General features: G+C 48.4%; 3 protein-coding genes, 11 non-coding genes and 1 pseudogene across 14 annotated transcripts; all 15 read right to left on the reverse strand.

Annotated features, from left to right (window-relative positions):
* Positions 1–127: 127 nt before the first annotated feature.
* Positions 128–209, reverse strand: TRNAS-AGA (transfer RNA serine (anticodon AGA)). Its single transcript has one exon. It is a non-coding gene; the product is annotated as a tRNA-Ser (tRNA).
* A 76-nt stretch (positions 210–285) lies between these two features.
* Positions 286–367, reverse strand: TRNAS-AGA (transfer RNA serine (anticodon AGA)). Its single transcript has one exon. It is a non-coding gene; the product is annotated as a tRNA-Ser (tRNA).
* Positions 368–443: 76 nt separating this feature from the next.
* On the reverse strand, positions 444–525 carry TRNAS-AGA (transfer RNA serine (anticodon AGA)). Its single transcript has one exon. It is a non-coding gene; the product is annotated as a tRNA-Ser (tRNA).
* A 4,889-nt stretch (positions 526–5,414) lies between these two features.
* Positions 5,415–5,496, reverse strand: TRNAS-UGA (transfer RNA serine (anticodon UGA)). Its single transcript has one exon. It is a non-coding gene; the product is annotated as a tRNA-Ser (tRNA).
* Positions 5,497–9,431: 3,935 nt separating this feature from the next.
* On the reverse strand, positions 9,432–10,625 carry LOC149344379 (uncharacterized). The gene has a single exon (XM_089547223.1). It carries the CDS (start codon positions 10,623–10,625, stop codon positions 9,432–9,434), a length of 1,194 nt encoding a protein of 397 aa, XP_089403349.1.
* A 130-nt stretch (positions 10,626–10,755) lies between these two features.
* On the reverse strand, positions 10,756–10,837 carry TRNAS-UGA (transfer RNA serine (anticodon UGA)). Its single transcript has one exon. It is a non-coding gene; the product is annotated as a tRNA-Ser (tRNA).
* Positions 10,838–11,953: 1,116 nt separating this feature from the next.
* Positions 11,954–12,035, reverse strand: TRNAS-UGA (transfer RNA serine (anticodon UGA)). Its single transcript has one exon. It is a non-coding gene; the product is annotated as a tRNA-Ser (tRNA).
* A 78-nt stretch (positions 12,036–12,113) lies between these two features.
* Positions 12,114–12,195, reverse strand: TRNAS-UGA (transfer RNA serine (anticodon UGA)). Its single transcript has one exon. It is a non-coding gene; the product is annotated as a tRNA-Ser (tRNA).
* A 3,456-nt stretch (positions 12,196–15,651) lies between these two features.
* On the reverse strand, positions 15,652–16,399 carry LOC149344383 (uncharacterized; annotated as a pseudogene).
* Positions 16,400–17,137: 738 nt separating this feature from the next.
* On the reverse strand, positions 17,138–17,219 carry TRNAS-UGA (transfer RNA serine (anticodon UGA)). The gene has a single exon. It is a non-coding gene; the product is annotated as a tRNA-Ser (tRNA).
* Positions 17,220–17,295: 76 nt separating this feature from the next.
* On the reverse strand, positions 17,296–17,377 carry TRNAS-UGA (transfer RNA serine (anticodon UGA)). The gene has a single exon. It is a non-coding gene; the product is annotated as a tRNA-Ser (tRNA).
* Positions 17,378–17,476: 99 nt separating this feature from the next.
* LOC149344386 (uncharacterized) lies at positions 17,477–18,988 on the reverse strand. Its single transcript, XM_089542617.1, has one exon. The coding sequence runs from the start codon at positions 18,986–18,988 to the stop codon at positions 17,477–17,479; it is 1,512 nt and encodes a 503-aa protein (XP_089398743.1).
* A 3,408-nt stretch (positions 18,989–22,396) lies between these two features.
* On the reverse strand, positions 22,397–23,590 carry LOC149344387 (uncharacterized). The gene has a single exon (XM_089547225.1). The coding sequence runs from the start codon at positions 23,588–23,590 to the stop codon at positions 22,397–22,399; it is 1,194 nt and encodes a 397-aa protein (XP_089403351.1).
* A 126-nt stretch (positions 23,591–23,716) lies between these two features.
* On the reverse strand, positions 23,717–23,798 carry TRNAS-UGA (transfer RNA serine (anticodon UGA)). Its single transcript has one exon. It is a non-coding gene; the product is annotated as a tRNA-Ser (tRNA).
* Positions 23,799–23,949: 151 nt separating this feature from the next.
* On the reverse strand, positions 23,950–24,031 carry TRNAS-UGA (transfer RNA serine (anticodon UGA)). Its single transcript has one exon. It is a non-coding gene; the product is annotated as a tRNA-Ser (tRNA).
* Positions 24,032–27,614: the final 3,583 nt, after the last annotated feature.

A 27,614-nucleotide genomic window follows, 5' to 3' on the forward strand; every position in this document is an offset into this window, starting at 1 on the left:
CTGCGTCCGTTCACTAGCGTGGCCGGAAGCAGAATCCTCGGCCACGGCTGCTGGATAGCGTGCACGCATTGAGCATGTTCTATTTAACAATCTAGGAAGGGGCAAAATAAATAAAAAAACCCTTTGCCGCAGTCGACAGGATTCGAACCTGTGCAGGGAGATCCCAATGGATTTCTAGTCCATCGCCTTAACCACTCGGCCACGACTGCTGGATAGCGTGCACGCATTGAGCATGTTCTATTTAACAATCTAGGAAGGGGCAAAATAAATAAAAAGACCCTTTGCCGCAGTCGACAGGATTCGAACCTGTGCGGGGAGACCCCAATGGATTTCTAGTCCATCGCCTTAACCACTCGGCCACGACTGCTGGATAGCGTGCACGCATTGAGCATGTTCTATTTAACAATCTAGGAAGGGGCAAAATAAATAAAAAGACCCTTTGCCGCAGTCGACAGGATTTGAACCTGCGCGGGGAGTCCGCAATGGATTTCTAGTCCATCGCCTTAACCACTCAGCCACGACTTTTTTTTTTCTTTATTGCCGGACTTCGACAGAGGTCAAACAAAGAACATTCACCAAAAACAATCACAAAATCTGGTACAATTGTAGCCTAAAACCCACTTCGGTTAGGCGTTGTCAGGTTAAAATTCTCTGAGATGCGTCAAAGGTTCTAACTTTGACAACCACTCAGGAACACATGATCTTGTTTGCAGTATCTCACAAAACTTGTGGATGTTTTCCCGGAAATACATTCGAGCCGGCCTCGCGTCCGGGTCACAGTGGTACCCCGCCGTTCGAGAGCGCCATATACTATGAAGGCCCAAAAGCATGATAAGATCTTCTGGTAAGCCACCTTCGTTCTCTGTAGGCAGAAACCTGATTCCTTGAGGGTGCAGCGGTAGTTCTTTCTTCAAGGTCCTTTGCAGGATGTCCCAGAAATAAACTCCCTCCCAACAATGAAGAAAAACGTGATCTATGGTTTCTGGTTGCTTGCATATTAGACAAAGTGATCCCCATGGAAGAAAAAGCCCCTTAGCCTGTTGAAATGATTTCACACTCAAAGTGCCTGTGTGCAGCTTGAAAAAAAAAAGTTTTTATCCCTGACAGCAAATGCATATTTTTAACTCGTTTAAGGACATCGCTTCCTGGGCCTCCAGTGTATAAGGCTCTGTACATAGGTTCTGCGAGAACAGTTTCATATAGCCTCTTGTACAACGTTTTCCTCTTAACATTTCTTAAAAATTCTAATGAAAAACGGGCGGTGAGAAATCTAACACTGAGGACAATCTCTCTGAAAAACCCTGAAGTTCGTCCAGTCATTTGTTGTGTTGAGACAACGAACTCCGGCAAAGCGCACCCGAGCCTTACTTGGCACATGGTGCGAAGAAAGGGATCTTTAATATCCCGGAAAAAAAAAAAAGAACCTATTTACCACTTGGCGCAAAAACAAATGCCCGAGTCCAAGTCCGCTCTACTTTGACGCTCAGGAAGAGATTCGTCCGACTACACCTCTCCCAACTTGAGGCCCAAATAAAAACTGCGAACACACGATAAAGCTTTTGCACATTCAACCGAGAACAGTGCAACACTTGCATTGCATACCACAGCTTACTTATCAGAAAAAGATTGCAAACTGTTGCTCTCGAAAATATAGACAAATGGGCGCTTTTCAATGTTGCTGCCTTCTCTCGCGTTTCTTTCACTTGCTCTCGCCAATAAGGCTCAGAATCTTGATAAAATTCCAGCGGAAAGCCCAGGTACTTAACGGGTGCTGTCACCCATGAGCCATTGGCGAAAGCTTCTGGGGTTGATGGCCAATCTCCGTGCCAGAATCCAAGACACTTCTGCCAGTTCACCAAGCTTCGAGTAACTGCACTAAAGCGTTTTGCAACGTCGACCGTATGAGTTATACTCCTCTGATCGCAACAAAACACAGCGATGTCGTCTGCGTATGCAAGCAACTTCACTTCCGCTGCCTGCACTCGGAAACCATGAATTGAATCGTTTTCAATAATTCTTGAACACAGTGGTTCAATGTATATACAAAACAACAGGGGGCTGATGGGGCAGCCTTGGCGCACCGAACGTTGTACGCTTATGGGGGCCCCCAGCTTCTTATTTACAATTAACCTTGTACTGCAGTTACGGTACGCCATGGCAACTCCATCACTAATTACGGACCCGACATTAATATGGTCTAGAACACAAAACAAAAGTTCATGGGAAACACAATCAAACGCTTTCTCGAGGTCGAGCTGGAGGACTGCCACACAGTCATGCGTGACATCACAGCACTCCAGCACGCACTTTGCTTTGTGGATGTTATTAACAATGGAACGCCTTTTTATCCCGCATGTTTGGTGTGAGCCAACCAATACCCGTATTACGGTTTGTAACCTGGCCGCTAGAACCTTCATGTATATCTTATAATCCACATTTGTCAAAGCGATCGGCCTGTAAGAGGACACCTGTCTTAATTTTTCTACCTGCTTGGTTTTCGGAATAAGTACGGTGTGAGATGACGCGTACGATGCGGGAAGTGAATCTAATTCATAAGCTTCATTGAACACAGCGGTTAGTATTGGTGCTAAATCGTTCTTAAACGTTTTGTAAAACGCCGCGCTTAGCCCGTCAGGTCCCGGCGGCTTTCCCGCGTTCCATTTATCTATGGCCAGTTCTACTTCGGCTTCACTAATCGCCCGCTCCATTCTTTGTTTGTCTTCATCGTCTACACGAGGCATAGCCTCCAAAAAATCTTCTTTGAACCGTGCCACATCTCCTCGATGCTGGGCAAAAAGCATTTGATAATGATCAAAAAAGCCTTGCGCGATACCATCGTTGTCATTCACCGTTTGGCCTCCCCTCTCAACTTCTGCTACGTGATTTCGCCGTGCGCGCGCTCCTTCAATTCCCAGTGCTCGTTTTGTGGGCGTCTCACAAGTAGCAAATTCTTCGGCTCTCGCGCGTACAAGCGCCCCTCGATAGCGGTCTTCTTCGATCACTTCTATTTTTTGCTTGATTTTTTTGATATCGTCTAATAACATACCCGGTGATTTGCACTCCTCAGCAAATAACTTGTCAAGCAGGGACTTTAATTGTGCTTCGTGTAACTTTTCTTGGTATTTTATACAGCTAGCTCTGTCGATGGCTTTTATTTTAATTTGTTGTTTGCAAATTTCCCATTGCATCCCCCATACGTGTATGCCGTCGCGCGTTACTTTATTTACTTCTTCTTTTACCATCTCAGTGAATGTTTTGTCCGGTAAAAGCTGGTTATTTAATTTCCATAAGTCCAACTGAAATGCACTAGATCGTTTTTTAACTCCTATATTGCACTGCACCATGCAGTGATCTGAGAAAATCACGGGCACAACATCATAACTATGGCGTTTTGGCACCAGATCTAAAGATACATACACTCTGTCGAGACGAGCATGACTACTGCGTTGAAAATGCGTGAACATAACATTGCGCGTACCTTCCACACATTCAGCCACGTCCTAAAAGGCAAAAAGATCAGTTAATCGACACAAAACTTCGGTGCTTCCATCCCGGTGGGAACGTGTGCTGGTTTTATCAGCAGCATTCAAAACGCAGTTAAAATCACCCAGTAGAACTACCTGTTTTTCAGTGCATAGATATTGCTGGATACTTTCAAAAAAACACAACTCGATTCTCCAGTACATTGGGCGCATAAATGCAAATGAATCGCCATTCAACACTCGCGAAACGAGAGTCCACCACTACACATCGACCCGATGGACATGAAAAATGCGCCTGCACCTCAAGAATCGGAAGTTTTTTAACAAAAATAATACATCCGGCCGATGTGCCATTTGCGTGGCTAACGACTGCGTAATATCTGGCCGTGAAACGCTGCACCAAAATCCCGGTCTCTTCGTCCCCTTCCACTTTTGTTTCTTGGATAGCAAGAACATCAATCCCACGGTCTGTTAGGAGGCGGTAAACTTGGCTCTGCTTCTTTTTACCGGCTAGACCCCTCACATTGAGCGTACCCACCGTGAGCGCAAGCGCAGTAGCCATTTTTATAGGTAGTGAAGAGACCGAGAGATCGGTGCTTACCGCCCACGTCTAGCACGCAGCTAGACGCCGTCGCCGCCACCAGAACCATCCGGTGCAAGAGCCTGGCTCTGCAGAACAGGCCCCTTGTCGTCGACCCGCTTTTCCGACGAGACATTAGGCCGCGGCTTGAAACTGGGCCGCCGCCCTTGGGCCGTTTTCGCAGGCGGCTTCTCGACGCTGGTTGCTGTCACCTTGTCTCCATCGCCGCCAGTCTGGTCGTGGGGTCGCTTAGCTGCTGCGGTGACGCTAGCAGTGTGTGCGCCGCCCTTGTCTGGGTTATCCGCGCTCCTTGACGGCTCGGCGCCCTCCGCCTCTCTGGTTGCGTCGTTGCCCTTGGCGTCACAGCTGCCAGGTATTGAAGAGGCCGTCACTGGCTGGCCCTTTTCGGCTGACTCAGTGCCTTTTGCCGCATCCTCTGTCTCAACGACGTCCATGGTCAAATCAGCCGGCTCGTCCGCTGGTACACGCCCTGTAGCTGTCGCGTACGTGCGAACGCACTCGACGTCACTGTGGCCGAACCGCCGGCATTTCGAGCACTGGGGCACCTTGCACTCGCGGCGGACGTGTCCTGTGCCGCGACAACGCAGGCATTGCATTGGGCGTCCAGGAGCGACGACGAGGGCCAATTCGCCGCCGACTCGTACCTGATGAGGCAGGTCGTCCACTTTCATACCAGGTTTCATTTTCAGAAGAATGGTCCTCGTTGTCGAGCCCTTCTCCTTGACGCCTTCGAAGCGCCAACGCTCCCGCGTTACCTCCGTCACCTTTCCGTACGCCGCGAAAGCCGTTCGCACATCTTCAGCGGGTACGCCGTGCAGCAACCAGTGGAGCCGCAACTTGAGCGGCTGGTCCTCGGGGTCAATGATCAGACAGCGGCGGTCTTTCACCTTCAGCTCCTTCAGCGCAGCCAATTTCTCCGCACCATCCGCAGAGTCGAACGTCACAGCCCAGACGTGGTTGATATGGTACGCCCCCAACGCTACCACGTCGGGGAGCGCGCCAACGTTGGCGAGAGCATCCCCGAAACCTTCGACCTTGTACGGTCGCATTCGCACGTCAGCGTGCAAAAAAACGGTGTTGAGAACAACACGTCCTGTAGGGAAAGTCGGCAAAATAATCTGATACTCATCTTCAGCGTGTTCAATCCTGTTACCGCGGCCGGAAAGGGCCGCTGTCGCTGCTCCGTTGGAGCCCATGATTCTGCGTCCGCACCGAACGGTAGCCGGAAGTAGAATGACCACTCGGCCACGACAGCGACACGAGGGCACTCTCGCTCGTCATCTCCAAACCAATGAAGCAAGATGAGAAAAATAAAATACAGCACTCTTTCGCGCAGTCGACAGGACTCGAACCTGTGCGGGGACACCCCAATGGATTTCAAGTCCATCGCCTTAACCACTCGGCCACGACTTTTTTTTTTCTTTATTGTCTGCTAATACAGTGACAGGTCACACAAATGAATACATAGATATATACTGAATAAGCACGTTAGCATGCGATGCGGGTATTTCAAAATTTCTTCAGACACACCAAGTCATCAAGGATGGTAACCCACTCAGGGGGTTCATTTTGTGCACGCTCTAATATATGAAACACTTTCGATTAGGTTATCGCGCGTAGATCGCACATTGGCATCTGCGTGCCGAAAAGCCATTCTCGTCCTCCACAAGCTGTGGAGGCCCAGGACCATGAACATATCAAAAGGTATCCCTTGATCGCTTTCAACTGGCAGAAATCGTATTCCATAGGGTGTTATGGGGAGATCTTTTTTTAGAGTGCGCTGCAAAATATCCCAGTGGAAGACTGCGTCCCAGGATTCAATGAAGGCATGTTCAGTTGTTTCCGGCTTTTTACACAGTAAGCAATCGGTTGTCCAAGGCACGAATATTCCTTTGTGTTCCAGCCATACTTTAACGGGGAGTGTGTTTGTGTGCAACTGGAAGAAAAACGTTTTGGCCGCCGGTCTTAAAGGCATCCTTCTGACTCGCTTCAGTACATCTTTACCTGAGCCTCCAGAGTACACCGACCTATACAATGGGGTGGGCAGCATGCTGTCAACTAAGTCCGCGTACAGTTGTTTCTTTGTCACTGAGGACAAATGCTCCAAAGAAAAACGTGCACAAAGTATTCTAAAGGAAGCAACTACTTCTCGGTAGTAGCCGGTCACTCTTATACTGGCAACATTGGATGTGGAAACAACAAACTCAGGCAGTGTTTTTGCCAATCTCACCTGGATGACTGTACGGAGAAAATCGTTACTTTCACCTCGCAGGAAGAAGAATCGCGATACGATCGGTCGTATAAACAAGTGTGAGAGCCCTAGTCCACCATCGCGAACTTTGCGAAAAAGGTTTGTACGGCTGGTCCGCTCCCAAGTGGAGTTCCAGATAAAGACGGCAAACACTCGGTGCATCTTTTGCACATTTATACGAGGCATGAACAACACTTGCATCATATACCACACTTTGGCAATCAAAAAAACATTGCACGCTGCCGCACGCGCGAACACCGATAATCCGCGACCCTGCCATCCTTTTGTTTTTTCCCTCAAATCTTCTGTTTGTTCACTCCAGAACTGCGTCGAGTCCCTATAGTGCTGAAGGGGCACCCCGAGATACCGTGCAGGCACTGAAGTCCACTCTATACCCGCGAAATTGGCGGGTGTCGTATTCCAGCTCCCATGCCATATTCCCACACTTTTTTCAAAGTTAATCTGGGCCCCAGTATAGCAACAGAAATTTCTGGCAATGCGCACAGCCTCTAGCACGCTTTCTCTGTCCTCGCAGAAGACTGCAACGTCATCTGCATAAGCCAGCATTTTAACATCAGCGGCGTGCAGCCTAAAACCACGTATGTTTGCATCAAGGATGACTGCCCTACAGAAAGGTTCGAGGTATATGGCAAAAAGGTTTGGTTTGGTTTATGGGGTTTAACGTCCCAAAGCGACTAAGGCTATGAGAGACGCCGTAGTGAAGGGCTCCGGAAATTTCGACCACCTGGGGTTCTTTAACGTGCACTGACATCGCACAGCACACGGGCCTCTAGAATTTCTCCTCCAAAGAAATTCTAGCCGCCGCGTCCGGGATCGAACCCGCGTCTTTCGGGTCAGCAGCCGAGCACCATAACCGCATAGCCACCGCGGCGGCTATGGCAAAAAGGAGAGGAGACAAGGGACATCCTTGCCTCACAGAGGAGCGGACTAGCACCCTTGAACTAAGGCACTTGTTGATGATAATCTGCATTGAACATTCTTCATAAGCCATTTTGACACCGTCTAAAATTATGCTCCCAACATTACAGTGCTGTAGTATACTGAAAAGCACCTCATGCGAGACCCGGTCAAAGGCCTTCGCAAGGTCAAGCTGTAACATGGCCACTCGACCCTCAAGGGCATCACAACATTCTAGTACACTTCTTGCGATGTGGGTGTTCGTTGAAATTGTGCGCTCTCTAATACCGCACGTCTGATGTGGCCCTACTAGCTCTTTAATTACCACTTGTAATCGTCCAGCTAAGATTTTCATAAAAATTTTGTAGTCTGTATTGGTGAGAGATATCGGTCTATATGAGCCTACAAGAAGGAGCTTTTCCGGATCATCGGTTTTTGGAATCAGCACTGTATGTGATGTCCGGAATGAAGGAGGGACTTTTTTAAATTCATACGCTTCTTACAGAAGTTTATGCAAAATGCACGCCAATTCTTCACTGAAAGCTTTGTAAAAAGATGCGCCTAGGCCGTCCGGCCCTGGCGATTTGCCCGACGGCAGCTTCTCTATCGCTGTTTTCATCTCGTTCACACTTATTGGCATTTCTAGGCTGTCCTTAACATCGTCATCCAGTCTTGGCATTCCGATCATGAAATCGCTGTCGAAGCCTGGCTCGAGGCGTGTGACATTGCCGAACACATCGCGATAATGGTCAACAAAAGCATTCTCGATCACCGCGGGATCTGACGTCACTTCATTTTGGAAACGTATCTGCTTGATCTCGTTTCTTGACGCCTGCCGTTTTTCATCGCTCATTGCGCGCTTGTTTGGCACCTCACCCATCCATAACCTTTCACTACGAGAACGTATGACTGCAGCCTTTTATCGCTCTGTATCGATAACTTCTAGTTCATGTCTCACTTTCTTCACGTTCTCCGCCAATTGATCGTGGTCAAAGTTTTGTACGTTTAAAAGAAATTCCAGTTCCCTTTGCAGCTCTTTTTGCTTCTGCAGTTCTTCGTGCTTCCGGCTGCTTCCTCCTTCGATTGCAATGAGCTTAACTTGGCTCTTAAATTCCTCCCATGCAGTCCGAAAGTTTTCATGCTTCATTGTCAGCATCTCTGTTAATTTTCCCTTAACTCTGCTTGAGAACAGTTCATCATCAAGAAGCTTTTCATTGAATTTCCACATGTCCCAGTTAAATCGTGTCGTCTTAGTTTTTTTCCCGAGTGCGAAGCTCACCAAGCTATGATCTGTGAATGATAGTGGTGTGACACTGTAACTGTTACATAGGGGCATCAAGTCCAGTGAAATATACACTCTGTCCAACCTTGCTCGGCTCTCTCTCTGATTGTGTGTGTACTGCGGAAGCATACCGCCAGTGAAGACTCGGCCCACATCTTCTAGGTTGTGCTCCTCAATTAGTGAGCTCAAGAGGAGAGCACTTTTGTCACGAACATGTGCACCTCTGAATCGATCCTCCGCAAAACACACACAGTTAAAATCACCGAGAAATATGACAAAGCGATCACACTTTAAGTACTGCTCAATGTACTCAAAAAATACCATTCGGTCATTCACATTGTTAGGAGCATAAACGCATATGATCCGCCACAAGAATTCAGAAAAAGAAAAATCTACAATAAGCTTGCGGCCAGTTTGGCAAACAGTCATACTCTCTTCAATAATGCCAGCACTCTTCCGTATCATCAGTGCGCACCCGCCTGACATGCCATTAGCATGGCATACACACACATTATAATGCGCGGTAAAAGGCATCACCATGCGATCGGTCTGCTCTTGAGTCTCGACCTTAGTTTCTTGTATCGCGATGACATCGAGTTCCTTCTCCACTCGAGTTCCTTCTCCACTAAGTTGATACTGTCGCCTACGTGCTCCAAGGCCACGAACATTCAAGGTGGCAACTCTTAATGCTGTCTCTAGTCTCAGAGCCATTTATCTTATAGAGCACACCGTTCGCACAGTACCTCTGGGTAACTACTGATATTAGCGCTTTGCAACAAGTAAGCAATTGGCAGCACAATTCCCACGCGTACCTTTGCGGTGTACGCAGCGGCTACTTCTGAAAAGGCGTCCATCTTTTGACGACGCTGGCCTGGGCGCCCCAGTAGGCGCTACGTCCTACGGAGGCGGTGTTGCCGCCGGCCGTCTGTCCGGCGGAATGTTCGGTTTCGGACGGAAGGGCGCCCGACGGCCCACCGGTGCTTTCGGCGGGGGTTCATCGTTGCTCTCGTTGCCAAGGTTATCGTGCTGGTTGTTGGCTGAGTCCCGTGACCTCTTTGTCGCCGCGTTGCTTACACCCGATTCTGCGACGTCCATCAAATCGCTTCCAGGTGCGTGTTTTGCTGCATCCACCTCGGTAGCGGCTGGTTCGATGGCCAACTCCTTCACATTTTCATCGCTTGGCTTTTCCTCTTCAGTTTTCTGCTGAGTAAGTTGCACTGTAGCCGCGTTCGGTAGGCCAGCGCTATGCTCAGACGGCATTACGGCCGTGTCCGACGGCCGACTCTCCGTGCGGGAGGCCTCAGCGACGTCAGCCTCGTCCATGAAAAGGTCCGCCACGTCTTCCTTGGGCGCCGGTCCTGTTACCGACGCGTACGTCCTTTCACACTGCGCTTCGTCATGGCCGTAGCGACGACAAAGCGTACATTTCGGGACGCGGCAGTCACGTCGAACATGACCGGTGTTTCGGCATTTCAAGCACAACGGTGCTCTGCCAGGGACAACAACCAAGGTCTGCTCACCGGCGATACGAAGTTGGTGGGGCAGGTCTTCCACGGTGAGACCCGTCCGCAGAACCAAGGACACCACTCGCGTTGACGATGATTTTTCTTGCACGCCGTGAACACGCCATTTCTCCCGGCAAACGTCAATCACCTTTCTGTAAGGTGAGAGGCCTGTCCGTATGTCGTCGTCAGGCATGTTGTACAGCATCCAATGCAGCTTCAATTGCACCGCCTGGTTGGCTGGGTCGACCACAATACAGCGATGCTCCTTCACTTTCATGTTTTTGACGCTTGCGAGCCTCTTGACGCATTCGTCGCTCTTGAAGGTGATTGCCCAAACGTGGCTCATCTGATACGCCCCACGGGCGATAACATCGGGCAGTAGGCCTAAGCCCGCCAGCGCATCGCGGAATTGCTCCACGCGATACGGCCTGGCCCGCACATCAGCATGCAAAAACAACGTATTTAAAACAATACGGCCTGTCGGCAGTTGAGGCAGCAACACTTGATATTCCGGGTCTTCAGTATCAAAAATCCTGTTACCGCGGCCCTGCTGGGCCGCTGAAGCCGCTCCTACGGAGCCCTGCATCCTGCGTCCGTTCACTAGCGTGGCCGGAAGCAGAATTCACTCGGCCACGACTGCGACACGAGGGCGCTCTCGCTCGTCATCTCCAATTCAATGAAGCAAGATGAGAAAAATAAAATACAGCACTCTTTCGCGCAGTCGACAGGATTCGAACCTGTGCGGGGACACCCCAATGGATTTCAAGTCCATCGCCTTAACCACTCGGCCACGACTTTTTTTTTTTCTTTCATGGTATTTATTTACATGATTTTGTATACAAAGCATATACGAGGGGGTACCCAAAAGAAACCGGACTAAATTTTTTGGTCGGCAAAGCTTCTGTGGTACGGCGTTTTTCCACTAGGAGCGCATAGAACGAACCTTCCAGAGTCAGTAAGCCGAGTGCCGTCGTTGAAGGAGGTCAGACTAGTTTAGGCAGAGTTTTAGAGTGACGACTGTTTTGTGTGAATGTCGTTTTTGCAAGTGCTGATTTTCGTGAACAGCGTGCGCCGGTGAAATTCTGATTTTTGCTGGGAAAAAGTCGAATGGAAACTCCTGAAATATTAAGAAAAACATACAAGGACGATACTATGGGGACAACTCAAGTGTTCCTGAATCGAATCCTGAATCAAAGCAACAATCATGCCAATGGAAAACTTCAAATTCACCTCGCCTCAAGAAAGCTCGTCAGGTGAAACCAAACTTCAAAACAATGCTGATTTGTTTTTTTCGACGTGAGAGGAGTCGTCCATTGAGAATTTGTTCCGCAGGGTCAGACAGTTAGCCAGGCTTTTACTTGGATGTTTTGAAAAGATTGGGCAACAGTGTGCGGTGGAAGCGGCCACATTTGTGGCGGTCGGGTGACTGGTTTTTTCATCATGGCAATGCCCCTGCTCACACAGCCCTGTCTCTACGAGAATTTTGGACGAAAAATTGCATTACCCCTATTCCTCAACCCTCATACTCTCCCGACCTTGCCCCGTGCTACTTTCTTCGTTTCCTAGAAGCAAAAATTGGTGAATGGAAAGCGTTTCGCTGATGTTTTTGAGGTGAAGGAAAAAACGACGGAGGCACTGTCAAGCATCACAAAAGATGGATTTAAACAATGTTTTGAAAAATGGAATGAAAGATTCGACAAACGTATCATTGCAAGTGGGGAATACTTTGAAGGAGATTGTAGGTCTGTGCTTAAAATGTGAACAAATAAGTTCAAACAAAATAAGTGCGGTTTCTTTTGGGTACCCCCTCGTGTATACATATGCTCGGCCACGACTGCGACACGAGGGCACTCTCGCTCGTTATCTCCAATTCAATGAAGCAAGATGAGAAAAATAAAATACAGCACTCTTTCGCGCAGTCGACAGGATTCGAACCTGTGCGGGGAGACCCCAATGGATTTCAAGTCCATCGCCTTAACCACTCGGCCACGACTGCGACACGGAGGGCGCTCTCGCTCATCATCTCCCTTTCAACCAAGCGAGATGAGGCAAAATAAAATACAACACCCTTTCGCGCAGTCGACAGGATTCGAACCTGTGCGGGGACACCCCAATGGATTTCAAGTCCATCGCCTTAACCACTCGGCCACGACTTTTTTTTCCTTTATTGCCTGGCTTTGACATTACACAACAAAATGGCGGGACACAATGAACACTTGGGGTTGATATAGTCAGCCTGCCAGGGGCTGGCTTCGTCACATTAAAATTCCTTTAGGGCCATCAAAGGCTCCACCCTTGACAGCCACTCGGGAGCCTCGCCAGCAGATTTGACACTCTCAACAAACCGGTGCACAGTTTGACGAAAATAAATTCGTGCTGGCCTCGCGTCGGGATCACAGTAATATCCTGCCATTCTCGCGCGCCAAATACTGTGGAGGCCCAGTAACATTATCAGATCGAAAGGTACTCCGTCCTCGTTTTCAATGGGCAGATACCGTATTCCATGGGGGTGAAGTGGAAATTGTTTCTTTATAGTCCTTTGAAGTACGTCCCAAAAGTAAACCCCTTCCCAACAATGCAGAAAAACGTGATCTATCGTTTCTGGTTGCTTGCAGATAAGGCAGTGATGACCCCAGGGAAGAAATAAGCCCTTATCCTGTAAAAACATTTTGACTGATAACGTTCCAGTGTGCAACTTGAAAAAAAAAGTTTTAACCCCTGGGTCAACCTGCATTCTCTTTACCCTCTTTAACACATTCCTTCCAGGGCCTCCACTGTACAAGGCCCTATACATGGGTTCCGGCAAGACAACTTCACATAAATCCTTATACAATTTTTGCTTGTTCACTGTAGATAAATATTCGTTGGAAAACCTCGTTGAGAGAAATCGGACACTTGCGACAACTTCTCTGAAATACCCAAAAATTCCGCCCGATAGGGTTTCGGTTGCAACTACAAAGTCAGGCAGCGCGCGCCCCAGCCTTACTTGGCACACGGTGCGCAAAAACGGATCACTGACATCACGCAGAAACATAAATCTGTTAACAATCTGCCGCAAGAAAAGGTGTCCCAGACCCACTCCACCATCCTTCACTTTTCTAAACAAATTCGTCCGGTTGCACCTTTCCCATTGTGCAGCCCACACAAAAACAGCAAAAATTCGATGTAGCTTTTGTATGCTCATTCTTCCACAATGCAACACTTGCATCGCATGCCACACCTTACTGATAAAGAAAAGGTTGCACACGGTGGCTCTAGCGAAAATTGATAAGCCTGTTCCTTTCCATCTTTCCGCCTTCTCACGCGCATCCTGGGTCTGCACTCTCCAATATGTTTCGCTATCGCGATAGCTTTCTAGCGGTACTCCAAGGTACTTCGTTGGGGTCTTCACCCAGGGTACGTTTGCAAAGTGGTCCATCGTCGTTTGCCATGCTCCGTGCCAGAGCCCCACTGACTTAGACCAGTTCACTCTGCTGCCAGAGGTTTTGCAGAATTCAGCGACACATTCAACGGCCTCTGTTACACCTTCTCGATTAACGGAAAAAACCGCTAAATCATCCGCATATGCCAGCAGCTTCACCTCCGCAGCTTGCAGCCGAAAACCAGTTATTCTCTCGTTTTCGATGATGTCTAAACACAAAGTCTCGATGTAGATAGCAAACAGAAGAGGGCTGAGGGGGCAGCCTTGACGTACCGAACGCTGCACACGAATGGGGGCCCCCAGACTCTGGTTAACAATCAATCTCGTCGTACAGTTCCGATACGCCAAGGCGACTCCCTCCCGGATAACATACCCAACATTCACATAATCAAGTATGCACAGCAAAATTTTATGCGCGACACAGTCGAACGCCTTTTCGAGATCAAGCTGCAAGATGGCAACGCGACTATTTGTAAAATCACAGCACTCGAGCACACATCTTGCCTTGTGTATGTTAGAAAGAATAGATCGGCCTTTTATCCCGCACGTTTGGTGGGGGCCAACAATTTCCTGGATTACACTCTGTAACCTTTGCACCAACACCTTCATATAAATTTTATAATCGACATTTGTGAGAGCAATTGGCCTGTACCCTGTTACGTGTCGTAACTTGTCAGCTTCATCCGTTTTCGGAATTAGGACAGTATGTGATTTACCATAAGACGGAGGCAATTCACGTACGTCGTAAGCTTCATTAAAGACCGTCTTCAACACTGGCGCGATTCTGCTCTTAAACGATTTGTAAAACGCCGCGCTCAACCCGTCTGGTCCTGGTGACCTCCCAGAATTTAAATTGTCTATTGCCATTTCTACCTCTGATTCGGTTATTGCCAGCTCTAAAACGTCTTTCTGCTCGTCGCTGAGTCGCGGCAGTGCCCCAAGAAACCTGTTCTTAAACGTATTTATGTCTGCATCCTGTAATGCGAAGAGCGCCTCATAGTACTCAAAAAACGCACGCTGTATATGTTCGCTTTCGTCTGATAAGATGCCACCCCATTCTATGCTATCAATGTGATTTCGCCGAGCATGAGCCTTTTCAATTCCCAACGCTCGTTTCGACGGCGTCTCCCCTGCTGCTATATCTTCCGCTCTGGCCCGCACCAATGCTCCACGATAACGGTCCTCTTCTATTAGTTGAATTTTCTGCTTTATTTTCCTAATGTCATCGATCCATTTACCTGGCGCCTCACTTTCCTTTTCTAGCAGTTTTGCAAGCATACATCTTAGATTGCGTTCGTTTAGATTCTCTTCGTACGCAATGACACTAGATCGTTCGACTGCTTTAATTTTAACCTGTTCTTTGCAAAGTTCCCACTGTTGCCATATTCTCAGTTCACTACTAGGCTCTATTTTGTTTATTTCTTCAATTACTGCACAGCTAAATTCATCGTCCTTAATTAGCTTGTTATTTATTTTCCACATATCCCAACTAAAAGCACTGCCCCGTTTTTTCAATCCTATCCCACATACTACTAAACAGTGGTCCGAAAAAGCCACCGGCACTACATGGTAACTGTTACATTTTGGAATCACATCCAGCGATACATAAATGCGGTCAAGCCGAGCATGGCTTGTCCTCTGAAAGTGTGTGTACTTCACGCCGCGCGCGCCTTGCAAACACTCTGCCACATCCTCAAGGTTCCATTTATCTATGATTTGCGACAGTATCTTCGTACTCGCGTCCCTGAACACCCTTGCACTGGTCTTATCGCAGCCACTTAGGACGCAGTTGAAGTCGCCCATGATGATAAGCTGTTTCTCGGAACAAAGACGCTGTTCAACACTTTGAAAAAACGCAGCCCTTTCGTCCGTAACATTTGGTGCGTACACACAGACAATTCGCCACTCAATGTTCTTCAATGTAAAATCGATAGCGACACAGCGACCTGACGGACACGAGAAATGAGCTTGCACGACAAGACCCGGCAACTTCTTTACAAAAAGGACGCTGCCAGCAGATGTACCTATCGCATGACTCACTACAGCGTAGAATCTAGACGTGAAACGTCGCACCATGCTCCCGGTCTCTTCTTCCCCTTCTACTTTTGTCTCCTGCACGGCCAGTAAGTCAATATCGTGCTCTGTTAAAAGCCGGTAAACTTTGCTTTGCTTTTTCTTTCCTGCCAAGCCCCTAACATTGAGTGTGGCTACTTTCAACGGGGTTACAGAAGCCATTGTCGCAAATAGTGAAGAGGCCAAGAGCATGGTGCTTACCCCACCCGTCTAGCACATGGCTAGACGCCGTCGTTGCCACCGGAGCCATCCGGTGCAGGCCCCTGACCTTGCCGCGGGGCTGCCTTATCGCCGGCACGCTTGTCCGCCAAAACGTTGGGTTTCGGTCTGAAAGATGACCGTCGGGATTGAGCAGTTTTTGCTGGCGGCTCCTCACCACTGAGAGCTGCCGCCTTGTCCCCTTCGTTGTCGGTCAGGCCATGAGGGCGCTTGGCTGGGGCGGTGCCGCTCGCTGAACGGGCGCAGCTCTGGTCCTGCTGTTCCTCGCTGATCATTGGCTCGGCGTCCTTAGTTGCCACGACGTTCTCCCCGTCTGCCGACGTGCTCGCCTGACTCGAAGGTAATTCTTCCTCTTCTAGTGGCTTCCTTTGGTTGCCGCGTCCACTAATGTCTCCGCTGGGAGGCCCTGATGCGTCGGTCGTCCCGGCAGCCTTGCCAACTTCCACAGCTCCTTTCGCCGCCTCCTCCGCCTCGACGACGTCCATCAGAAGCTCTGCCGTGTCGTCTCTCGATACCGCACCGGTAGCCACCGCGTATGTGCGAACACACTCGCTGTCACCATGGCCATAACGCCTGCATTTGGAGCACCGGGGTACTTTGCATTCACGTCGAACGTGACCCGTGCCGCGGCACCGTAAGCACTGCATAGGCCGCCCAGGCACCACAACAAGGGCCAACTCGCCGGCGACGCGTAACTGGTGTGGCAGGTCGTCAACCTTCATACCGGGTTTCAGCTTCAGGAGAACAGTCCATGTTGTAGACCCCTTCTCCTTGACGCCTGAAACACGCCAACGCTCCCGGGTCACCTCCGTTACATTCCCAAAAGCCGCAAGAGCCGTCCGAATGTCGTCGTCGGCTACACCGTGCAGCATCCAGTGCAGCCGTAGTATCACCTGTTGGTCGGCAGGATCGATGATAATGCTGCGCCGTCCTTTGACATCCAGTTCCTTTAACGCTGCCAACTTCTTCGTTGCCTCGGTGCTGTTGAGCGTAACCGCCCAAACGTGGTTTACCTGATACGCCCCCAACGCCACAACGTCGGGGAGCGCACCAGCGTTGGCGAGGGCGTCGCGGAAATCCTCGACCCTCTAGGGCCTAACTCGCACGTCGCCGTGCAAAAACACGATGTTTAGAACAACACGACCGGTAGGCAACGTAGGCAAAACGATTTCGTACTCCTGTCCTTCCTTATCTTCAATCCTGTTTCCGCGGCCATCGACGGCCGCTATCGCCGCTCCGTGGGAGCTCATGATCCTGCGTCCGTACACGCCAGTGGCCGGAAGTAGAATGACCACTCGGCCACGACTGCGACACGAGGGCGCTCTCGCTCGTCATCTACAATCCAATGAAGCAAGATGAGAAAAATAAAATACAGCACTCTTTCGCGCAGTCGACAGGACTCGAACCTGTGCGGGGACACCCCAATGGATTTCAAGTCCATCGCCTTAACCACTCGGCCACGACTGCGACACGAGGGTGCTCTCGCTCGTCATCTCCAATTCAATGAAGCAAGATGAGAAAAATAAAATACAGCACTCTTTCGCGCAGTCGACAGGATTCGAACCTGTGCGGGGAGACCCCAATGAATTTCAAGTCCATCGCCTTAACCACTCGGCCACGACTGCTTTTTTTTTTCTTTATTGCCTGCTAATACAGTGACAGGTCACACAAAGGAATACATACATATATACTGAATAAGCACGTTAGCATGCGATGCGGGTATTTCAAAATTTATTCAGACACGCCAAGTCATCAAGGATGGTAACCCACTCAGGGGGTTCATTTTGTGCACGATACACTTCTCTAATATATGAAACACTTTCGATTAGGTTATCGCGCGTAGATCGCACATTGGCATCTGCGTGCCGAAAAGCCATTCTCGTCCTCCACAAGCTGTGGAGGCCCAGGACCATGAACATATCGAAAGGTATCCCTTGATCACTTTCAACTGGCAGAAATCGTATTCCATAGGGTGTTATGGGGAGATCTTTTTTTAGAGTGCGCTGCAAAATATCCCAGTGGAATACTGCGTCCCAGCATTCAATGAAGGCATGTTCAATTGTTTCCGGCTTTTTACGCAGTAAGCAATCGGTTGTCCAAGGCACGAATATTCCTTTCTGTTCCAGCCATACTTTAACGGGGAGTGTGTTTGTGTGCAACTGGAAGAAAAACGTTTTGGCCGCCGGTCTTAAAGGCATCCTTCTGACTCGCTTCAGTACATCTTTACCTGAGCCTCCAGAGTACACCGTCCTATACAATGGGGTGGGCAGCATGCTGTCAACTAAGTCCGCGTACAGTTGTTTGTTTGTCACTGAGGACAAATGCTCCAAAGAAAAACGTGCACAAAGTATTCTAAAGGAAGCAACTACTTCTCGGTAGTAGCCGGTCACTCTTATACTGGCAACATTGGATGTGGAAACAACAAACTCAGGCAGTGTTTTCGCCAATCTCACCTGGATGACTGTACGGAGAAAATCGTTACTTTCATCTCGCAGGAAGAAGAATCGCGATACGATCTGTCGTATAAACAAGTGTGAGAGCCCTAGTCCACCATCGCGAACTTTGCGAAAAAGGTTTGTACGGCTGGTCCGCTCCCAAGTGGAGTTCCAGATAAAGACGGCAAACACTCGGTGCATCTTTTGCACATTTATACGAGGCATGAACAACACTTGCATCATATACCACACTTTGGCAATCAAAAAAACATTGCACGCTGCCGCACGCGCGAACACCGATAATCCGCGACCCTGCCATCCTTTTGTTTTTTCCCTCAAATCTTCTGTTTGTTCACTCCAGAACTGCGTCGAGTCCCTATAGTGCTGAAGGGGCACCCCGAGATACCGTGCAGGCACTGAAGTCCACTCTATACCCGCGAAATTGGCGGGTGTCGTATTCCAGCTCCCATGCCATATTCCCACACTTTTTTCAAAGTTAATCTGGGCCCCAGTATAGCAACAGAAATTTCTGGCAATGCGCACAGCCTCTAGCACGCTTTCTCTGTCCTCGCAGAAGACTGCAACGTCATCTGCATAAGCCAGCATTTTAACTTCAGCGGCGTGCAGCCTAAAACCACGTATGTTTGCATCAAGGATGACTGCCCTACAGAAAGGTTCGAGGTATATGGCAAAAAGGAGAGGAGACAAGGGACATCCTTGCCTCACAGAGGAGCGGACTAGCACCCTTGAACTAAGGCACTTGTTGATGATAATCTGCATTGAACATTCTTCATAAGCCATTTTGACACCGTCTAAAATTATGCTCCCAACATTACAGTGCTGTAGTATACTGAAAAGCACCTCATGCGAGACGCGGTCAAAGGCCTTCGCAAGGTCAAGCTGTAACATGGCCACTCGACCCTCAAGGGCATCACAACATTCTAGTACACTTCTTGCGATGTGGGTGTTCGTTGAAATTGTGCGCTCTCTAATGCCGCACGTCTGATGTGGCCCTACTAGCTCTTTAATTACCACTTGTAATCGTCCAGCTAAGACTTTCATAAAAATTTTGTAGTCTGTATTGGTGAGAGATATCGGTCTATATGAGCCTACAAGAAGGAGCTTTTCCGGATCATCGGTTTTTGGAATCAGCACTCTGTGTGATGTCCGGAATGAAGGAGGGACTTTTTTAAATTCATACGCTTCTGACAGAAGTTTATGCAAAATGCACGCCAATTCTTCACTGAAAGCTTTGTAAAAAGCTGCGCCTAGGCCGTCCGGCCCAGGCGATTTGCGCGACGGCAGCTTCTCTATCGCTGTTTTGATCTCGCTCACACTTATTGGCATTTCTAGGCTGTCCTTAACATCGTCATCCAGTCTTGGCATTCCGATCATGAAATCGCTGTCGAAGCCTGGCTCGAGGCGTGTGACATTGCCGAACACATCGCGATAATGGTCAACAAAAGCATTCTCGATCACCGCGGGATCTGACGTCACTTCATTTTGGAAACGTATCTGCTTGATCTCGTTTCTTGACGCCTGCCGTTTTTCACCGCTCATTGCGTGCTTGTTTGGCACCTCACCCATTCATAACCTTTCACTGCGAGAACGTATGACTGCAGCCTTGTATCGCTCTGTATCGATAACTTCTAGTTCATGTCTCACTTTCTTCACGCTCTCAGCCAATTGATCGTGGTCAAAGTTTTGTACGTTTAAAAGAAATTCCAGTTCCCTTTGCAGCTCTTTTTGCTTCTGCAGTTCTTCGTGCTTCCGGCTGCTTCCTCTTTCGATTGCAATGAGCTTAACTTGGCTCTTAAATTCCTCTCATGCAGTCCGAAAGTTTTCATGCTTCATTGTCAGCATCTCTGTTAATTTTCCCTTAACTCTGCTTGAGAACAGTTCATCATCAAGAAGCTTTTCATTGAATTTCCACATGTCCCAGTTAAATCGTGTCGTCTTAGTTTTTTTCCCGAGTGCGAAGCTCACCAAGCTATGATCTGTGAATGATAGTGGTGTGACACTGTAACTGTTACATAGGGGCATCAAGTCCAGTGAAATATACACTCTGTCCAACCTTGCTCGGCTCTCTCTCTGATTGTGTGTGTACTGCGGAAGCATACCGCCAGTGAAGACTCGGCCCACATCTTCTAGGTTGTGCTCCTCAATTAGTGAGCTCAAGAGGAGAGCACTTTTGTCACGAACATGTGCACCTCTGAATCGATCCTCCGCAAAACACACACAGTTAAAATCACCGAGAAATATGACAAAGCGATCACACTTTAACAAGGCTCAATGTACTCAAAAAATACCATTCGGTCATTCACATTGTTAGGAGCATAAACGCATATGATCCGCCACAAGGATTCAGAAAAAGAAAAATCTACAATAAGCATGCGGCCAGTTTGGCAAACAGTCATACTGTCTTCAATAATGCCAGCACTCTTCCGTATCATCAGTGCGCACCCGCCTGACATGCCATTAGCATGGCATACACACACATTATAATGCGCGGTAAAAGGCATCACCATGCGATCGGTCTGCTCTTGAGTCTCGACCTTAGTTTCTTGTATCGCGATGACATCGAGTTCCTTCTCCATACAGAGGCGACTAAGTTGATACTGTCGCCTACGTGCTCCAAGGCCACGAACATTCAAGGTGGCAACTCTTAATGCTGTCTCTAGTCTCAGAGCCATTTATCTTATAGAGCACACCGTTCGCACAGTACCTCTGGGTAACTACTGATATTAGAGCAACACTTGTTGTTGGGCTAGTTGGTAATACATACTTCTGAAGGAACCAGCGCACAAAACACAACGGACAAGAAAAAGGTGGTACACGACGGACAGGAGCGCTGAACTTACAACTTTATTTCGGAAGTAAAGATGCAACGTATATATACAGCCATGTCAGGGAGGCGTGTCACACAGGGAAAGCAAGAACAAGTGAAATCTACAAGGTCATGATGAGACAAGCGGCACAAGAAAACCAAAAACCTTAACTAATATAACATGTGAAGGTGACCAGTTTCAATGGAGGCAAGAAAAACAACAGGGGAAAAAAAAAGGAAAAAAACGCCAGACCTCGTGAAGATGAAAATTGATACTGATAACAAAAACCGATAAAAACAAAAAGGCAAAAGCCAATAAAAGCGATAAAAGCAATAAAGTTAACAGGGCAATGGAAATGGACAGGGCGTTGTTTAAATGAAAGACTAAAAGAACATGATTACAACGCAAATCTTCAAAAGTGCCGTCACATTGGTATCCGTTGTCGGGATTGCAAAGATGTAGAAACAGGATGTTTGCCACACTTCGAAAAAACTCGGGTAATAGCCACAATCAGAAACACGAGGCCCCGTGAAATAGTTGAGGCAATGACGATAGCGTCGTTAAAAGAAAAGTGCATTAGCCAGCCTTCAGTGTCGCTATCTGAGAAAGAACTCGTCTATCTGGCACAAAATTAGAGGCACTAGCATTTTAACTTCCGACCTTATGCAACCGTCTTTTTCCCGCCAACTTTATTCCGCTATTTGTTTACACAAGACTTAACCTTATGTTTCAGTGGGTTTTACCTTTTAGCTGTTAGTTTTTTCCGCGATGTTTTCTTAATTTTAGCTGTTAGTATTTTTTGCTGTGTTACTTGTTGGCATCTTATCTTTTTCATTTCCATTGCCCTGTTAACTTTATTGCTTTTATCGCTTTTATTGGCTTTTGCCTTTTTGTTTTTATCGGTTTTTGTTATCAGTATCAATTTTCATCTTCACGAGGTCTGGCGTTTTTTTCCTTGTTTTTTTTTTCCCCTGTTGTTTTTCTTGCCTCCTTTGAAACTGGTCACCTTCACATGTTATATTAGTTAAGGTTTTTGGTTTGCTTGTGCCGCTTGTCTCATCATGACCTTGTAGATTTCACTTGTTCTTGCTTTCCCTGTGTGACACGCCTCCCTGACATGGCTGTATATATACGTTGCATCTTTACTTCCGAAATAAAGTTGTAAGTTCAGCGCTCCTGTCGGTCGTGTACCACCTTTTTCTTGTCCGTTGTGTTTTGTGCGCTGGTTCCTTCAGAAGTACTGATGTTAGCGCTTTGCAACAAGTAAGCAATTGGCAGCACAATTCCCACGCGTACATTTGCGGTGTACGCAGCGGCTACTTCTGAAAAGGCGTCCATCTTTTGACGACGCTGGCCTGGACGCCCCAGTAGGCGCCACGTCCTACGGAGGCGGTGTTGCCGCCGGCCGTCTGTCCGGCGGAATGTTCGGTTTCGGACGGAAGGGCGCCCGACGGCCCACCGGTGCTTTCGGCGGGGGTTCATCGTTGCTCTCGTTGCCAAGGTTCTCGTGCTGGTTGTTGGCTGAGTCCCGTGACCTTTTTCTCGCCGCGTTGCTTACACCCGATTCTGCGACGTCCATCAAATCGCTTCCAGGTGCGTGTTTTGCTGCATCCACCTCGGTAGCGGCTGGTTCGGTGGCCAACTCCTTCACATTTTCATCGCTTGGCTTTTCCTCTTCAGTTTTCTGCTGAGTAAGTTGCACTGTAGCCGCGTTCGGTAGGCCAGCGCTATGCTCAGACGGCATTACGGCCGTGTCCGACGGCCGACTCTCCGTGCGGGAGGCCTCAGCGACGTCAGCCTCGTCCATGAAAAGGTCCGCCACGTCTTCCTTGGGCGCCGGTCCTGTTACCGACGCGTACGTCCTTTCACACTGCGCTTCGTCATGGCCGTAGCGACGACAAAGCGTACATTTCGGGACGCGGCAGTCACGTCGAACATGACCGGTGTTTCGGCATTTCAAGCACAACGGTGCTCTGCCAGGGACAACAACCAAGGTCTGCTCACCGGCGATACGAAGTTGGTGGGGCAGGTCTTCCACGGTGAGACCCGTCCGCAGAACCAAGGACACCACTCGCGTTGACGATGATTTTTCTTGCACGCCGTGAACACGCCATTTCTCCCGGCAAACGTCAATCACCTTTCCGTAAGGTGAGAGGACTGTCCGTATGTCGTCGTCAGGCATGTTGTACAGCATCCAATGCAGCTTCAATTGCACCGCCTGGTTGGCTGGGTCGACCACAATACAGCGATGCTCCTTCACTTTCATGTTCTTGACGCTTGCGAGCCTCTTGACGCCTTCGTCGCTCTTGAAGGTGATTGCCCAAACGTGGCTCATCTGATACGCCCCAAGGGCGATAACATCGGGCAGTAGGCCTAAGCCCGCCAGCGCATCGCGGAAGTGCTCCACGCGATACGGCCTGGCCCGCACATCAGCATGCAAAAACAACGTATTTAAAACAATACGGCCTGTTGGCAGTTGAGGCAGCAACACTTGATATTCCGGGTCTTCAGTATCAAAAATCCTGTTACCGCGGCCCTGCTGGGCCGCTGAAGCCGCTCCTACGGAGCCCTGCATCCTGCGTCCGTTCACTAGCGTGGCCGGAAGCAGAATCCGGCCACGACTGCGACACGAGGGCGCTCTCGCTCGTCATCTCCAATTCAATGAAGCAAGATGAGAAAAATAAAATACACCACTCTTTCGCGCAGTCGACAGGATTCGAACCTGTGCGGGGACACCCCAATGGATTTCAAGTCCATCGCCTTAACCACTCGGCCACGACTTTTTTTTTCTTTCATGGTATTTATTTACATGATTTTGTATACAAAGCATATATATACATATGCTCGGCCACGACTGCGACACGAGGGCGCTCTCGCTCGTTATCTCCAGTTCAATGAAGCAAGATGAGAAAAATAAAATACAGCACTCTTTCGCGCAGTCGACAGGATTCGAACCTGTGCGGGGACACCCCAATGAATTTCAAGTCCATCGCCTTAACCACTCGGCCACGACTGCTTTTTTTTCTTTATTTCCGAAAACGACACAACACAAAGGCTCATTTAAAATATCGCTTCTGCTGCACTTCAGCTGAAGCGAGTGAGGTTAAAATTTCTTCAGCTTGACCAAGTCATCCAGAAGTGTTACCCAATGAGGTGGGTCAGGTTGTTCCCTGAAACATTCCCGTAGGCAAACAGCACTTTCAATGAAGTTTTCACGTACACTGAGAATATTAATATCGCGTGCCTTACTTGCATTCGCGTTTTCCACAAGCTGTGGGGGCCAAGGAGCATGAATAAGTCATAAGGTACATCTGCGTGATCCACTGGTAAAAACCGGATGCCATAAGGGTCCAGTGGGAGTTCTTTTTTAATAGTTCTCTGTAGAACGTCCCAATGAAATACTGCGTCCCAGCACCCTAAAAAACACGTGTTCGATAGTTTCGGGCTACTTACATAACAAGCAGTCGGTTGTCCAAGGGACAAAGAGTCCTTTTTCATGAAGCCAAGTTTTTACGGGCAGTGTATTACTGTGCAACTTGAAAAAGAACGTTTTCACTGCCGGCCTAACTGGCATCTTCTTCACACGTTTTAAAATATCCTGCCCTGGGCCTCCACGGTAAGGCGCACGGTACAAAGGTATCGGCATCATGGTGTCAACCAGGTCTCTGTACAGCTTTTTCTTGCATACATTGTACAAGTAGTCCGGGGAAAATCGAACTTCTAACAACTTGTAAGAGAGCACGACCTCACGCAAATATCCCGTCACAGCGCCACACATGCTTTCGCCGGACGACACTACGATTCTGGGGAGCAGTCTTTGCAGCCGTGCTTGCATCACAGTTCGCAAAAAGATGTCATTTTGGTCGCGCAGGAAAATAAAGCGTGATACAACTTGTCGCAAAAACAAATGAATCAGTCCAACGCCTCCTTTTTTGACTGGAAGAAACAGGTTTGTTCGCCTGGTTTTCTCCCAGGTCGACGACCAAAGAAAAACAGCAAACACATGGTGAATTTTTTGAATAGCGGCTCTCGATGCACACAGCACATTCATGACATACCGTATCTTCAGATCAGAAACACATTGCAGACATAGGCGCGCGAAAAGACTGACACCTGCCTTCCTTGGCACGCGTCCGCTTTCTCTCTCGCCGTTGAGGTCTCTTCACTCCAGTCTGAGCTGTGATCGCGATAACAGTTCAGGGGCACACCAAGGTAGCGCGTTGGCAAGCGAGACCACTGCAGTCGTGAAAAAGAATTCGGTGTAACGTCCCAATCACCGTGCCAAAATCCAGAGCTTTTCTCCCAGTTGACCTCACATCCAGTCTGACCACAGCTTTTCAACAACTCTCTGAACTTCAAGAATGCTGTCTCTGTTCGTGCAAAAGGCTGCTATGTCGTCCGCGTATGAAAGGAGTTTGACATGCGCGGATTGCAGCTTGAAACCCGTGACATAATCACTGTTGAGAATGGTCAGGCATAACGGCCAAGGTACATTGCAAAAAGCAGCGGAGAGAGCGGGCACCCTTGCCTCACCGACGAGCAGACATGAGGCTGTCAGTAAGTTCGTCATTAACTATGATACGCGTCGTACAGTTTGCGTAGGCCATTTTCACCCCATCTACGATTACACTACCAAGGTTTGAATGCTCTAGGATGCTGAAAACAATCGTGCGAAACGCGATCGAACGCTTTTGCCAAGTCTAGCTGTGTCATAGCAACCTGACTTCCAAGCGCGTCAACACATTCCAGTACTGTTCTTCCCACATGTATATTTGTGGCTATGCTGCGTCCTCTGATGCCACAGGTCTGGTGTGGCCCAACTAACTTGTCGATTACGCTCTGCAGCCTTTTTGATAGAACCTTCATGTATACCTTGTAATCGACGTTGGTAAGACTGATAGGTCTATAGGAACCCACCAACACTCGTTTTTCTGTCATCAGACTTGGGAATAAGTACAATGTGTGAAGTAGTGAACGACGTCGGGACCTTTTTTCGATGATAGGCTTCAGTTATGACATTCAATAAAAACTGAGCAGCTTGGTTTTTAAAGTATTTGTAGAAGGCAGCATTCAGTCCATCTGGCCCAGGAGATTTCCCAGATGGAAGGTCATCTATTGCCGTCTCAATCTCTTCCAAAGTAATAGGCAGCTCAAGACGCCCCTTAACATCGTCCTCTAGAATTGGCATCAGTCGTAAAAAATTCTCTTCAAATCCTTCAGTGCGCTCGCGCTCATTACTAAGAAGGTCAGAAAAGTGCTCCATAATAGCACGCTGAATACCTCTAGAGTCGTTTATAATGTTCCCCTCGTGTCTTATTTGCCTGATTTACTTCTGGCAAGCGTAGCGCTTTTCACCTGATAGCGCTCGCTTCGTAGGTGCTTCACCTGCCCATAATCTGTCGTTCCTTGAGCGTACGACCGCCGCTCGGTACCTCTCAGTATCGATTCTTTCGAACTGACATTTTACGTATTTTATTTGTTTAGTGAAAAAAGCCTGGCTTACTACTTTCCATGCTCAAGAGGCACTCGAGCTGTCCGTTAAGTTTTTTCTCTTTCCTTCCGTTGATACTGAATTACGCTACTCCTTTTTATTGCTTTAATCTTCACTCTTTCTTTGAAACTTTCCCATTCGACTGACACGCTGTCTACAGGCGCAGCTAGCGCACTGTCAAAGTCTTTTGTAATTTCCTGGACAAATTCTTCGTCATCTAAAAGATTTTTGTTCAGCTTCCACAGATGCCAGTTAAAGCGTGACTTTCTTTTTTTCATTCCAAAAGTCGCACTCACAAGGCAGTGATCACTAAACGACACTGGTTTTACGGCGTATCCAGTGCAGAGCGGCACGATATCAAGCGATACATACAACCTATCCAATCTTGCATGACTATCGCGCTGAAAATGCGTGTATTCAGGCAGGGTTCCGGCTGAAAACATATCTCCAATGTCTTCCAAAGAATAGTCGTGCACGAAGGCATTCAATAGTTCGGCACTTTTGTCCTTCACTGGTCTACACTTTACGCGGTCAGAAGCAGCACACACACAGTTGAAGTCTCCCATTAGGATCAAAACTTTGTCACAACTCAAGTAAGGCTCAATGGAAGAAAAAAACACCTGACGATCACTTTCAACATTGGGGGCATAAACGCAAACTGCGCGCCAAAATAAATTTGAAAACGAAAAATCTACAACCAAGAGACGACCACTTTCACATGCAAGTACAGACTCTACACTTATACCTAGTGTATTACGAATAAAAAGAAGGCATCCACCTGACGCACCGACAGAGTGACACACACACACATCGAAGTTTGCGCGGAAAGATGACACCATGCGGTCGGTCTGGTATTGAGAGTCTATCTTTGACTCTTGCACAGCTGTTAAGTCTAGGTCATTATCAAGCTTCAAGCGATTAAGTTGACATTGCCGCCTTCGCGCTCCCAGCCCTCTGACATTCAAAGTTGCGACACGCAATGGGGCTTCTAGTTTAATAGCCATGCGATTAATCAAAACAATCCAATCTGCTCCATATGGCGCCTACGTCCTCAGTCGTGCGTGTGACTCTCCTTGTTCCGCTGCGTTTGCACGCATGTGCGGCCTCC

Source organism: Amblyomma mixtum, chromosome 5 (genome assembly GCF_055824585.1).
Source record: "Amblyomma mixtum isolate Tamu chromosome 5, ASM5582458v1, whole genome shotgun sequence".
NCBI lineage: Eukaryota > Metazoa > Arthropoda > Arachnida > Ixodida > Ixodidae > Amblyomma > Amblyomma mixtum.